The 14,002-nt window shown below is 44.4% G+C and overlaps 1 protein-coding gene across 3 annotated transcripts in view; it reads right to left on the reverse strand.

The window, feature by feature from the left end:
* Window positions 1-14,002, reverse strand: part of LOC147242890 (uncharacterized) — a 151,412-nt gene that overhangs the window by 31,448 nt on the left and 105,962 nt on the right. The window contains exon 4 of one of the 3 annotated variants that reach the window (XM_086189789.1): window positions 12,727-12,885. The exons of the other annotated variants lie outside the window; for them this stretch is intronic. Within the exon in view, the coding sequence (XP_086045915.1) occupies window positions 12,811-12,885 (75 nt within the window). The 3' untranslated portion in view covers window positions 12,727-12,810. Of the gene's footprint in view, window positions 1-12,726; window positions 12,886-14,002 lie in introns of those variants that run through there. 3 annotated transcript variants of the gene reach the window in all.

Genomic DNA, 14,002 nt, shown 5'->3' on the forward strand with positions numbered 1-14,002 from the left:
AGCTGTCCTGGTGGTAGCGGGGAGGGGTGAGTCATGAGTTTATGCTAAACATGGGTGGAGATGCATAAACATGCGCTATACACAGAGGAATATATTCATATACAACAGCAGGGAAAAAAGCATTCATATAATTCTATACAATGAAAATAAGCAGGCTGTAACTAGCTCACTCTAAAGGTATGCTACCCAGCTATAGTTGCTATCTTTTTTTCTTCAATCTTATAACCTTAAACCGAAAAAGTGTTTTTTGGCTTTCAAATACTGGCAAATGGGAGTCTTAAGCTCTTTAGACAATTTTTCCTCCTGTATCACTTCTTTGTGACGTCATAATGCAGGCCGAGCCAGCCATGTGTATTTAGCTAGAAGCAAATGGCGACTGAGGGCTAACAACAGGAGAATTGTCCAAAAATGTTCACTTACAAACTCTCGAGCACGTCACTTTGTATAATCCGCACCTTGTTCATCGTATGTTCAGAAGTCCCAAAGCCTTTGTGAGGAAACAGTTTTAGTTTGTCAATAGCTCCAAGGCGATGTCATACATGGCTGACTCTTTCTGCTTTCTGGAGTCACAAAGAAGTAAAGCAGAAGGGAATAACACGACTCTGTGAGCTTGAACTATTTGAAAGGCAAAACAAACAAAAAAAAAGTATTCAGGTGAATTGTTGCTCTAAATTGAGGTGGAAGCCTCTGCATGTCAGGGTTATCAGCGATTATGTTATTAGACAGTTGAGGGCTGTGTAAATTAGAGACAGATTACAGAAGATCTGTTACTCAGATGTCCTGATATCAAGTCCAGCTACTTTAATATATTAAACACACACATAGTTACACATTAAATTAGTCACAGTTCATCTGCCGGGAAGCAGATGACAGCTGGATCAAAATAAAGTCAATAGCAGATGAATAAATGAATAAACAAATGTGTAAATGAAGAAGCAAACAGACAAGTGAATACATAATTGTGAAAGGCCTTCTGTGCGCTCCTCGCCACTGCACACAGCAAAGAGTGTGTGTCCTACTGACAAGAGGCCAATGGGGAAATCAGTGGAGACGCTTTAAATGCTTTAATGCAGTCAAATTGTTTTCAGATTTACCACTGATGGACAGTTTCCTTTCAACCATTTAACTACCTCCACACACACACACACACACACACACACACCCTTCCGCTGCATCGGTCAGAGTCTGGACATCGTTACAACGCTCTTTGCTCGACCCTTTTGCCCTCTGACCTGTGCTCCTGACATGCTGTTGCATCGTGAGCTACAGAGGTGGCCAGGATATGGAGGACTAATCTGGAACAGGAAGTTATGTCCGGAAAAGAAGGAGAAGGGTTGGTGGAGGCTGATTGATATGAACCCAAATAAACTAATATAGATCAAAGGCACAGATAAGCCTTGAAGAAGCTTTCATATCTGCATCCTCTCCTCCTTTCTCACGGCCCAGTAGAAACAGACGTCAGGAGGTGTGAGAGATAGCTGAAACACCAGTGGCATCCGGCTTCTGCCCAGACTTGTGCTTTACACCTGATTGGTTACAGGAGGTGAACAGATGAGTACAGATGAAATGAGACGGAAGTCAAGTGGGATGAGGAGAGGAGAGGAGAGGAGAGGAGAGGAGAGGAGAGGAGGGGCTAGGAGAGGACAGGAGAGGAGAGGAGAGGAGAGGAGAGGAGGGGAGAGGACAGGAGAGGAGGGGAGAGGAGAGGAGAGGAGAGGAGAGGAGGGGAGAGGATTTTGCTGTCATGTCTCAGTGCAATGCTGAAAATACAAGCAAAGCACTACTAATTCCACTACTCCCATAGCAGGATATGCAAAAAAAAAAAAATTAAAAATAAGTTGGAAGTGACAAAATGTGTTTTTCCCCAATCCAAATTCTGTGAGGACCTGCTCCAACAATTCCAGTGAGTGGATCTCACTCTTCATGCCTAAACCAGGCACCAAGTACTAGCCAATCAGAGGCAGAGTAGGGCGGGTCTTCTGGGGGATGTGACCCCCATTATGTCCAGTTCCTCCTGTGTTAAAACATAAAATGTCCTATATGTTACCTTACTTGCTCAAAAACAGATAAATGGTTGAAATGAACTTCCCCTAAAACCCAGGGGAGTAGAAGAAACAGAGGCACTGTTGCCGCTAGTTAGGCTAGTATCGAACAGCATCACGTCGGTTGTTTCACGATGTAGTAGTGTAGATGGCTTCAGAGGCTGGATAAAGGGCAAAAGCACTATGTCTTCATATCATAGGTCTATTTTATGTTTGTTATACCCCCTTTTTTTGGCAGGCTTCAAATGTCTTAAAAGAGTTGGCCGTCAGTGGAGGTGTGTGGGTGCACAGCACCAGGTGGAATGTTCCAGGGGTACAGGACCACTGCACCATGGTTTACATCGAGGCATCAAAGTCAGATCCACTTGACTATGATAACATTGGACTAAACAATTTAATCCCATTTTTCCGGGATGTTAAAAAAAACTTAACTGTCCATAGGAAAGCCCCATCCCCTCGTCCCTGTAGAGCCCAAAGGGTCTGAGGCATGTCCAGACAAGTCCCAGGGTTCAGGGTTTTAGAAAACTGAGGGACAGACGGAGGAATAGATGGAGAGGCTGGGGGCCGGGGAGAGGCAGAGTGGGCTGGTCTGTAAGATGGTGAAAACAGGCTGAAGGGACAAACGAACAGTCGCTGACAAAGATATAATGATTTAGAATAAAACCAACCCTTCTCCATTGGTTCATTTGCGATAGTTTGCAAACTTGCGCAGCACATAAGCATCTAGATTCTGTGTGAGCAGATAGTAATATGTGTCTGCTTGTGTATCCAAAAACATGATGTTTTCATCGTAGTTTCACCCGCCATGATAATACCCCTGTTCCTGGTTAAACACCGCGGCTGATTCTACAAAGCATGTGCAGAACGCCAGGCTAACTTGTAGGCAACTGAAGCTCATACACACCGGAGTAACTTTAACCTGCTTTAGGTGTGTGTAAAGCACCATTTCAGTCAGACTAATGTATACTTTAAACATCATTTAAGTCAGAGTAACAAAAAAACTGAGTATGGGTAGATATTTAACCACTGAAATATTCCTTAATTTCTCAGGAAGATGACCTCAATGTCTGCACTCCTGGAGAGGTTTTTCTGTTTTATGTCTCATTCTGTTAAAAATGTTCAGCGCAATCTAAATATGGTTCTGATTAGACAAAAAGGACACAACTGGAACACAGCCGTTTGTCTTTGAGGTTTCATTCCAGTAACCAGGGCTGCTCCGACTCTGACACTCAAGATGAACCAAATACTTGTTAACCGCAGTTTGTTTTACATTTATGTTCTGTATTTTTCCTGCTGGTAATTAGTGTTTTGAGCCAATATTTAACACACACATTATTGGCTTCACACATTTAAAGGTCTACAATTTTTTTTACAACATCTGTTTCTGTTATCCGTTGCTGTATTATGTCCTCCACTGCATTTCATGTGGTGCCTATTAGCTGTTTTTAAATCTTCAATCTTGCACTGTTATTGGGGTCAGCGCATTTTTGGATACATAGTTAGAGTCAGTATTAACCAAACATGTTTTGTAATATAAACCATTATTTCATTTTTAGCCTTCCTGTTATTCACCTTTGCCTCTTGTTCTGGCAGTAAATTCAAGACTATGGGTAATGCACCTCTCCATTGGAGGGTTTTCCAAGAACAATAACACACTGTGACCCAGGAAGCAGCTTTCCAACCCCTCTAGCGTGCAGCACACACACACACGGCCACATCTGTGTATGATGAAGTGGTCATCGCTCCAGTTAAATAAAATGGCGCTTTACAGACATTCCTCCCTTTTTACAGCGAGGTGACACAGCTGAGGGTAATGAGGAGGCGAAGCGGCTCAAGTGACGTCGACACCGCCGCTCTGATCCCTATCACGGCTATCAACCAGGCCAAACAAACAAATAGCAACACCACAAACAATGACGAGATAATTGACATTCCTGGTGAGGTGGAACACAACACCCAGTGGGGTAGTGTATGAGTGTGTTTATATGTGTGAACACTCACAGCCATCTCATCGCGGTAGGTGTTGGTCATTGTGAGGCTCACTAGGTGCTCGCTATCCTGGTTCAACTGGAGGAAGTTGTTGCTCCAGCGAGTGGGAGTGAGGGAAGTTAATGCATGATCGCGCTGCTGTCAGACACTACAACTAGTCAATTATTCATTCATAAAAAATGCAATGAATGTGCACACACACTGATGTGGTCCTTAATATGGAACGTGATCACTGGACTGGATTATACAAACAAGAGTTTATATTCCGTTTTGGGTCATGACCCACAGACCGAGTATAAGTGGCCTAAGTGGGTTTTCTTAGGAGGGAGGCTGGTGTGTCCCTCAGGGATACGGTGAGAAGCCCAGTCATCCGTGAGAGATGAGAGCTGCTGCTCCTGTGAAAGGAGCCGGCTGAGGTGGTTTGGGAGTCTTTTTAGGATGCCGCTGATGCTCCTCTGCAGGGGGGATTTCCACCTATGTCTGGTCGGGAGGAGACCACAGGGCAGGCCGAGGAGCAGGAGGAGGGACTATATTTCCATGCTGGCCTGGGAACGCCTCAGGATCCCCCAGTCAGAGTCGGCCAACATGGTCAGGGAAAGGCCAGTACTGTGTACCCTCACTTTTTACCCCTGTCTGTGAGTTAAAGTGGCTCTTCTGGTCTCTTGAATATCAAAATTGTACTTTTGAAATAGCAAAGGGGACATTCTTCAAAATTGTACCTGTTGGTATGGAACTGTCTGTTTGTGTCTACATTTCTGAGTATGATCACGCTGGGTAACCCAACAACGGAACAGCAGGAACGTGGTGAGAGTTACGACTGAAGTCTACATCAGAGGGCAGGTCATGGAGGTGGTTGCTACCAACAAACACCAGACTGAGATGATCGCTTCAGTCCCGTTGGAGAGCAAAATTACAACACGGGATTTTGTCTCCATTGAGAGGATCCTAATTGACTTTTTATTGAAATTGTTTTCATGGTGCTGGCAGGCAATTTAAAGCCCTGTAATACCCCTGCCATGTACTGTAATCCAGTGTTAAGACATTGCTACAGGATCGGGTTGGCACGAGACATTTTTTTTGGCCCGTATTGTCCAGCTGTCACCTAAATGCACTTAACTGCACGTGCCAGAGGGCAAACCCTAAATTTAGATTCTGGACATGCTGGAGATGTTTGCTGCACACAGGAAGCTATGAAGGAAAATTGTCTATGTTGTTTGATGGATTTAAGTGGTTTTGGAGACTGAAGATGAGATGTTATTCCATGGCTTGAGATGATAATGAAAATACAAATTCTGACTCACTTAGCATCCTAAATGCAAGAATATGAATATTGATGAGGCTCAATCAATAGAAAAAAAAGATGTCAATAGAGAACTGATTTGCATCCACACTGCTCCAATCAGATCAATACATCACTAATGCATCCCTGTCAACATGGAATACTTCTGCACAATCCCATTGTAGGTCACTGAGACATCGTCAAAGACATGGAAATGAAAGGACTGACAGATGTAGAGGCAGGCTGACAGACAGACTGACAGCTCTCTGCCGTGCCACATTCCTCCTGTGTTGAGTCATGGCACATCACACACACCACTTTCTCAGCCCGGTGGTTAGTCTGGAGTGTCACACACCCTCTCCAATCCTGGGCCAAGCTATCCAAACAGCGCTGGCAAGCAGGGGGAGGAAATTGAATTTCCCCCCCTCAAAGACAGGCCTCCAAATCCCCATCAACAGGAGCTTAGAGAGCCTGCAGTCCATCAAGTTTCATCTGCCACGGTGGTCCAACCAATCAGGTTCCATTAATTTACACACTGCGCTGGCATGCATGAGAAACCCTGCAAACATGTTAGAACAAGTGATCCTCAAACAAACACACACACGCACACGCACACACACACACACACGCACACGCACACAAACTCACACGAACAAATGGATAAATATAATCAAAGAAATGCACACACTCCAACCCCTCCTCTCAGTGTTCGCCTCAGCATCAACAATCAACAATCTGAGGCATTGTGGAGCCTGTGATCCTGTGACCTTTGACCTTTGGAGTTAACCCCAGAGCGGCCAGTGCTGAGAGGTGAACCAGACGGCTCATTGAGAGGCACTGAAGTTCCCATGAGAACAGGGGCTGGAGGAAGCGCCGCGATTCAAGATCCTGAGGATGACGAAGGGTCTGACGAAGACTACGATCTCCTCATCTGATGAGAGGTGTGGTATTAGCATGTAGGATTGTAAAAGTCGTCAAAGGGAACACGTCTGCAGTTGGATATTTTTGGGTGTCTTCACAGGAGTTCGAGGATGGTCGTCACCCTGGTCGCGCCGCAAAGATACTCATCTCTTCAGTGAAACTGGATTCGAACGTAACCTGAGAACAAAATTCATCCAAAACTCCTTGTGCCAGATTTAACCCCCTCCTTCATGACTGTGTTGACAGTCTAACACACAACAGCTGCTCCCAACAGCACCAGTCTGTCCGGAGCGCCATCCCAGCTGCAACACCTCTCTCTGGGCATCAAGGGCCGCGACCTCAGTCCCTCCCAAAGAGAAAAGGGGTCTTAGATTCAAGGGACCAAAATACCCTTTCAATAAATGGAAACAGGTCATGAGGAACTGCTGACTGTGTTTACTACCGCAATGTACAAGTGTTCTGGGCTTTTTTTTTTTTTCTTTTTCCATGAGTGATTCACTCACAATGTTCATCTCATATTTGGAGGAGTTATAATAGTGGTGGTTAATAGAAAATTCAGTGTTTTTGTTCAATAGTTTCTGTCATTTTTTAAAAAATCAGTCATAAATTACTATCCCCAAAAATGCCACAAAATTAGTGCATAACCAAACATATACCCTTGAGGAAAAAAAAATCAAAACATGAGTTTGAGCCGTTTGATTGGACGCTTGAGTAATCAGCTGTTTTCACTATCAGCAACAACTGAAAAGAAAACCCACAAAGCTTTTACTGCTGCACGAAAGGAATTCTACAGTTTTAATGAGGAGTTAATTCCGTCCGTCCTGCTACTTTGATTTCATTTGATTTGAAAGAGTTCGTTGCTGAAATTGATTTAACATTAACTAAACTGCTGCTGCTGCTGCTGCTGCTGCTGCCACTCAGCAAAACATCATGAATCACTTAGCAAGAGCCGACGGTGATTCATGGAGGGCAACAACAGGTTTTTAGGGGATCTAAATCAGCAGTGAGTTAGATGGTGATATGTAATTCATGTCGACTGAGTTGTAGATCTCTCTATACATACTGTCATGTACAAATACATGCACGTACACTGAGGAATCGAACATCCAGATTCATGCGTTGAATCGTATTCTGTTCATTAAAAAAATCTAAAAAGATCCTTCATTTCAAAATAAGTCTTCCTTTATCCACAGATGATGGATTCTCTTCGTTTCTGAGAAGGTTTGTTGACTGCGTGTGTGAGGGTTTTCAAAGATCGATAGAACAGAGGTGCCACTTTTCAGGAAGCACAAATGCTGGAATGAAACTGTTTAAGAAGGATCATGAATGGACAGATGAGTGTTACGAAAGTAAACACACACACAGCTGAAGATGGTGCTGTAATCCTTTTTGATGATTTTTTTAAAAAGTGCTTCATCTGTAAATAAAATCAAGATTAAAATGGAAGAAAGAAAAGATTCAAAGAAAATTCAGCAAAAAGATGTATAATCAGATTCCTTTGGAGGGACAATTTAAATGAGAAGTGATTTTTTTTTTCTAAATTCCACAGGTACTTTGTTATGAGCAATAACTCTAAATGTGTGTGCTGCCATTCCACTGCAGGAACGCTAGTTGGCGCCACTGTTTTGGATTTCTCCATGTATTTCAAAGAATGGCAGATATTTTTCATCAGAGGGACATGTGACACTCAGAAGTGCAAGCACAGTTCTTTGGGAGGTCCACTGCAGGCAACGGTGTGGTGTTTATGGTTCTGTGTACGTCTTACTTTACGTGCCACCTTGGTCTGCACCCTAGAGGAAAGCCAGCAGGATCTCAACAATGCTGCTCTGTCAGTCTATATTTAAGGAGCTCAGAGTTTTAAAAGTCAAGTAAAATGTTAAAAAAGTCTCAAAGCCCAGGTCAGCCTCCTGTAAACAGCACGACAACATCAACACCTCTCACGGATGCATGCATAAACCCCTAAAAAACAACATAAACACATGCCCCCCCTTGAGGTTAGCAGTCATTTATAAGTCCACACAGACACACTTACTAACGGTGGTCTATATCCTGTGAGGCGGTGCTTGAATGACCTCGAAACAATGTATCCTTTAGATAAGGATCTGATCACTGTGTGTGTGTGTGTGTGTGTGTGTGTGTGTGTTGAATTTAATGTGTGTGTGTGTGTGTGTGTGTGTGTGTGTGCGTGCGTGTGTGTGTTGCTTGCTATAATCACCAGTATTCATGCTGCACCATGCTCCCAGCGTTTCTACAGCTGTCGCCTCTTGCACTCAGTGACCTCCACCAACAGGTCCTGAGGCCATCAGTTCTTATGGCAGCCACTCAAGCTGTCCGCTGAAGAGTGAGGAGCTCTCGAGAACACAAGAAGAAGCTCATGCTACACGCTAACATGTCCCAGTGGATCGAGAGACAAATTTAGCACTAATTATTCACTTGAGTATTAAACTGCAACAATATTGATGATCGACGAACTTTCATAATAGAGGAATTTATCAGCATTCAGCCTGATCAACATCAATGTCTGCTGATCTGCTCTGGTTTTATAAGATTCAAACTAAGAAGGAAATATCCGATTTGCGTCTTTATCGATTCTAAAATCCAAATGTTCCTCCACAACTTTTTGAGTTATGCTGCTGATAGATAAATTAACACAGGTGATCACATGACCTCCTGGGTGAAGGGAACCAACCTACAAAGCCAAAGTCAAAGTAATGTGATCCAAAATTGAACGGGTTCTTCCTGTCCCGGTACTACACCCCTCCGACAAAATCAGCCCCATAGTTCGTAGTTCTTCGATAAATGAACAAACAGCATCCAAACCTTCCTTGGTGAATGCAATGACATATCTTTCCACTTGAAGGTGTGTTTAAGGTTCAGAACATTTGATGTAAGACTGATTTCAAGCAGAAAATTTTAACTTGTGTGTAGAGTGTGTATTAAGAAATGTTTTGCATTCATTAATGAAAATCAAAGCCCCTTTTACATGCAAAGGAGAGAAAGGTTCGCACGAGCTGATATCGCTGAATATCTGATTGATTCACTGTAGCATATCTTTTCAATAAGCATCTCACCTTCCATCCATTTTCTATACCGCCTATCTGCGCAGGGTTGCGGGGGGTGGAGCCTATCCCAGCTGGCATTTAGGCGAGAGGCAGGGTTCACACTGGACGGGTCGCCAGTCCGTCGCAGGGCCATCAGGAGCAATTAGGGGCTCAGTATCTTGCTCAAGGATACTTTGACATGGTTGCTAAGGGAAGTGAGGATTGGACCAGCAACCCTCCGGTGGCTAGACGGTCATTCTACCTCTGAGCCATGCCGCACTTAGCATCTTATTGATTGCTCTTACATCTACATGCCCCAGCGTTGCCAGATGGGGCAGTTTTCCACCCATTTGCTACTTTTAATCACATTAAGCTTAAAAAAAATTTGCATACATTTGGGAGTTAATTTATGTATTGGCGTTGTTGATCAATGAGGTTTATGGCAACTGAGCTGGTATCCTGGTAACCCAGGAACTCCCCCGAAGTAGACCCCCAGCCCAACCTATTTGTATAACTCTAGTTCCCCCACAACCTTTTCAAGTCTGGGATGTTGGAACGCCTTTACAGCTCCACTCTGTATAAAAGTGCAGAGACAAAATATTTTGGTGGTAATCAAAGCACCAAATTAGCCTCTGTGTCAAAGGGACAGCCTGAAGGTTGGTGCGGCTCATTCAAAACACACACCAGTCTCTATGTTGCACATACAGAAATTCTTATTGGTGCCATGCTGGCGTTGTTTGGTTCTGTGTAGACTTTCATAACTGCAGTAAAGCAGAATCTGTATGTGGCATCTTCTAACTTTGAATAATTTGTTCAACCTGCGCTGGTTCAACAGTTAAGAAGACCATGAACATTTTTATACATATTAAGCACACACACACACACACACACACACACACACACAAACACGCGCGCGCACGCATGTGCACAGTCAGCCCTGCCTGCAGTGAACTAAATACTAACTTCCCTTGTACGCGCTCAAGTCTTCATTCCGTCCACCTTGGCCATCAGGAAGTCTGCCGGGGCCTCAGATAGATAGACTCTCTCTCTGTGGACCCCCTAATGAGTGTGACACCCCCACCCCAGAACAGACACACACACACACACACACACACACACACACACACACACACACACACACACGCGCACACACACACACACACACAACCAATGTGATATCCAACACCAATGGCATTTGTATCTTCCAGTTTCAAGTCTGCAACCAGCGTAAAAAGCTCACTATTAGAATCATGTGCAGACAGATAAGTACTGAAGCCATGAAGGTGGGACTGGAAACGACGGGGGCCAGTGAACAAGTCCAGTCCCTTGTTCAGTCCTGCAGGGGTCAACATAAGGAGAGGGAAAACCATCTCAGGAAAGGACCCTGGCCATGGACACAGATGCTCTTCTGTTCTCCCTCTCTGCTGCCATGTACACATTCAGACACTCTGCTCTGTCAATCTTTGATGGATGTCCACTTCACAAATGTGAGGATATGAAGTCTGGGGGATTCCCGTTTCCCAGAGTCCTTTGGGGTTGGCGGGAGCTGTGTTACATAAACAAAGCAGGCAGCACTTCCTGGTCGGTGGAAAAGAGAGGTGAGGGGGAGCAAGCAAGTGGTGTTTTATCTCATCGCTGAGACAAAACACGGATCATGGAGGAGGACACTGGAAAAGCAGCGACAGGAGGGGCAGGGGTGGCGAAGGAAGAGCCCTTTCCCTCTCAGCTGCACCTCTACTTCCTGTGTGGAGAGGAAGTCCCTTGTAAGGCGTTCAGTGATCTCATCCACAGTTTGTGAGGAACTTCCGTCCTCATGAGTAGCGGCGCTTTGAACCACAGGAGGCAAAATGACGGACTAAGGCAGACACACACACGCACACACAAGCCTGTCCTGATTATCACAGTGGAAAACACACACACACACACACACACACACACACACACACACACATATACACACACAGCCAGTCGGACAGGAAACAGTCCTGCTTGGAACAAACAAGCAGTTCCTGTGTGTGCTGGGGCCCGTTCCAATCAGAATCTAATGTCCTATCCAGTGCATCATTATCACCATCATTCAAGGACATTACTACTCATTTTACTAATAACCACAAGACCTTGCTTGTGCTTGGACCCCAATCCTTAACAATGCCCTCAGTGATGACCCAAGTTTGGGCATGTTTCTCGAAACGGACATCCGCTTTTTCTCGACTCCACTAATTGAAACACATTAGGCTTAAACAGCCCCCCCCCCCCTCCCGGTACACTCATCATGCTGACAGGCGAGCCAATATTTAAGTTTTCCCCTCTAATTTGTTGTAGAAATACCAAGGCAGCGAGGCAATGTGGCTCTGGGGGCTGTTGGTTTACAGTTCTATTACACTGAGAGATGGCAGGAACAGAACAATCATTATGTTCCCAGTTCAAAGTGCGGTCAACACTGCAGCAAGACCTGATGATGGTCATGTAGCCACACATCCAGGGATTTCTTGGGTTAAATGCTACAGTAAATGTTTAAGTCTGAAATATTACACCCACCCCCTCCCCCAGGGAAAGATTCCACAAAAGCTTCGGGTAAGAGAGGTGCTAATCGTCGCCATCTTGATGGAGGGGTGAAGAGTGGCACCAGGACGAACCCATGACATTTTGGAGCGAAATGATTAAACGTATAAAAAAATGGCATTTTCTACATTGGGTTTGACTGTTTGACTGATCATTTGCAAATATTTTTAACAGTTATATATATTGCTGGGCAGCACTGTGGTGCAGTGGTCAGCACTGTCGCCTCACAGCAAGAAGTTTCCAGGTTCGAGTCCCGGCTCCAGCACAGGATCTTTCTGTGTGAGTCTCCATGTTCTCCCTGTTCCTGCGTGGGTTCTCTCTGGTACTCCAGCTTCCTCCCACAGTCCAAAGACATCAAGAGGGGACGAGGTCACTTTTATATATTTATTTGTTTTCTTTTTGAATCAAGAAAAATATATTTCTTGAAATGAATTCAAATTGATAGAAGGGAAGATTAAACAGTTTGTCTGCAATATTTTTATTTTATTTTATTCAACATCAATGTGAGCAATCACTTTTGCAATTATTTTATGAGTACTATGCACTTTTTGTATCTTTACTCATTTTACACATTCTATCGTACTCTGTTCTCTTCAATTCTATTCTTTTCTCTCAGTAGCGCTGACGGCACAACATCCATTAAGTAAATCCCAACACAAACCCACACAACCACATGACTGAGTCACTTTCCAAACAAACCATACCTGTGATAACGCTTCACTGTTTGCCTCCACCCCCCTTTTTTCTTTCGTTCTATCTTTCTTTTTTTTTGTGTGTCCGTGTGTGTGTATGTGTGTGTGTGTGTGTGTGTGTGTGTGTGTATGTATGTGTGTGTTTGGACCAGGAAGCAGCCTTCTTATCTGAACACACAAGCGCCGTGGACAGGGCCGCCTGTGGAAGCTCAACTCTGGGTAAACTTTGCCTTAACTTTGATGCTGGCCATGTGAGTGCTTGTCCTGGGGGCTGCCCGGAGCACTCAGCATCGGTGGCTCTCCAAAGAGGGGGTCAATGGGACAGGTAAACAGGAAGTGCCAGTGCTTTGATTGACAACCTGTTTAGACACAAAGAGATGGATACTCTTAGAATGCTGACTCACTGACAAATCACTCACTAACTGGATTTAGTCGCTGCAGGGCAATGGAATGGTTTCCCTTGACTTCTATAAGTTTAACTTTGTGTGTGACAGCTTTTAATTTTTATTTTCTGACTGCAATATAACTAAATGAAGCCAGAGCAGGAATGGGTTAGTGAACACTTGGACCAGGGACACCACAGCAACACGAAGGCTGTGAGTTTTGGTGCCTCTGGCTTGGTTGGGCGTCCATACAGGACAAGCGGCTGTGTCTTTGGGTGGTAAACCAGATGAGTGTGTCACTCGGGCCTCTTCCACTCCAGGACTGGCGTCAACCTCATGCACGCTTCTCCCTACCAGATGAACTCCTCTCGTCTGGGTCTAAGCTCACTGCTGGGTGATTCTTTCAGTCTGCATTCTCTGACTCTTCTGTAGTTTGTGCTCTGCTGTGTTCATAGTCCCCCTCCACATCTAGATTGAAAAACTTGGTCCTAGCAAGCTAGTAGCAAGCTAGTAGCAACCTACATGCTAAAAGGATTGTTAAAAAGGGGCATATGATTGGCTTACAGAAGTAGAAACAATCCAAACAGTTTAAATACTTTGACTTTTTTTTAATATCATCATGGCAGAAGGATGACAGATGGAGCCAGATGTTTGTCTGATGTGCTGGAGGAACATCAGACAAGGTGAAATGATGCAACTCCGCATGCGAGAGAGGAAGCATGTGGTAGTCAGTGATAAAGGGGGCGGAGCAACAACCAGGACCGCTTGGTAGGGTCAATCGCGCAGAAATTAATCACCCGTTCAATTCCTCTATTCTGTTTAAGAAAGTCTTTACCTGGGGATTTTTGCAGCAGAGAACCAAGACAACCCATGACCAGATGGATCGTGAACATAAGACATTTGACTCAGTGCTCAGAAGACAGCACCCGGCTAACACGTACCCTTTCCCATTCAAATTGCATTTTAAGGCCTTTAAGGTCAAAAAGTGGAAATCAATATTTTATCTGGGTAGGCTATCACTGATGCTCCAAAGGGACTGTCACTCAACCTAAAAGGCATAAATGTTTTTTCCAAAGACTGGAGTTTGTTTCCC

This window comes from Aulostomus chinensis, chromosome 20, assembly GCF_037954235.1.
Source record: "Aulostomus chinensis isolate RoL2024-O1b breed Wild chromosome 20, RoL_Achi_v1.0, whole genome shotgun sequence".
NCBI lineage: Eukaryota > Metazoa > Chordata > Actinopteri > Syngnathiformes > Aulostomidae > Aulostomus > Aulostomus chinensis.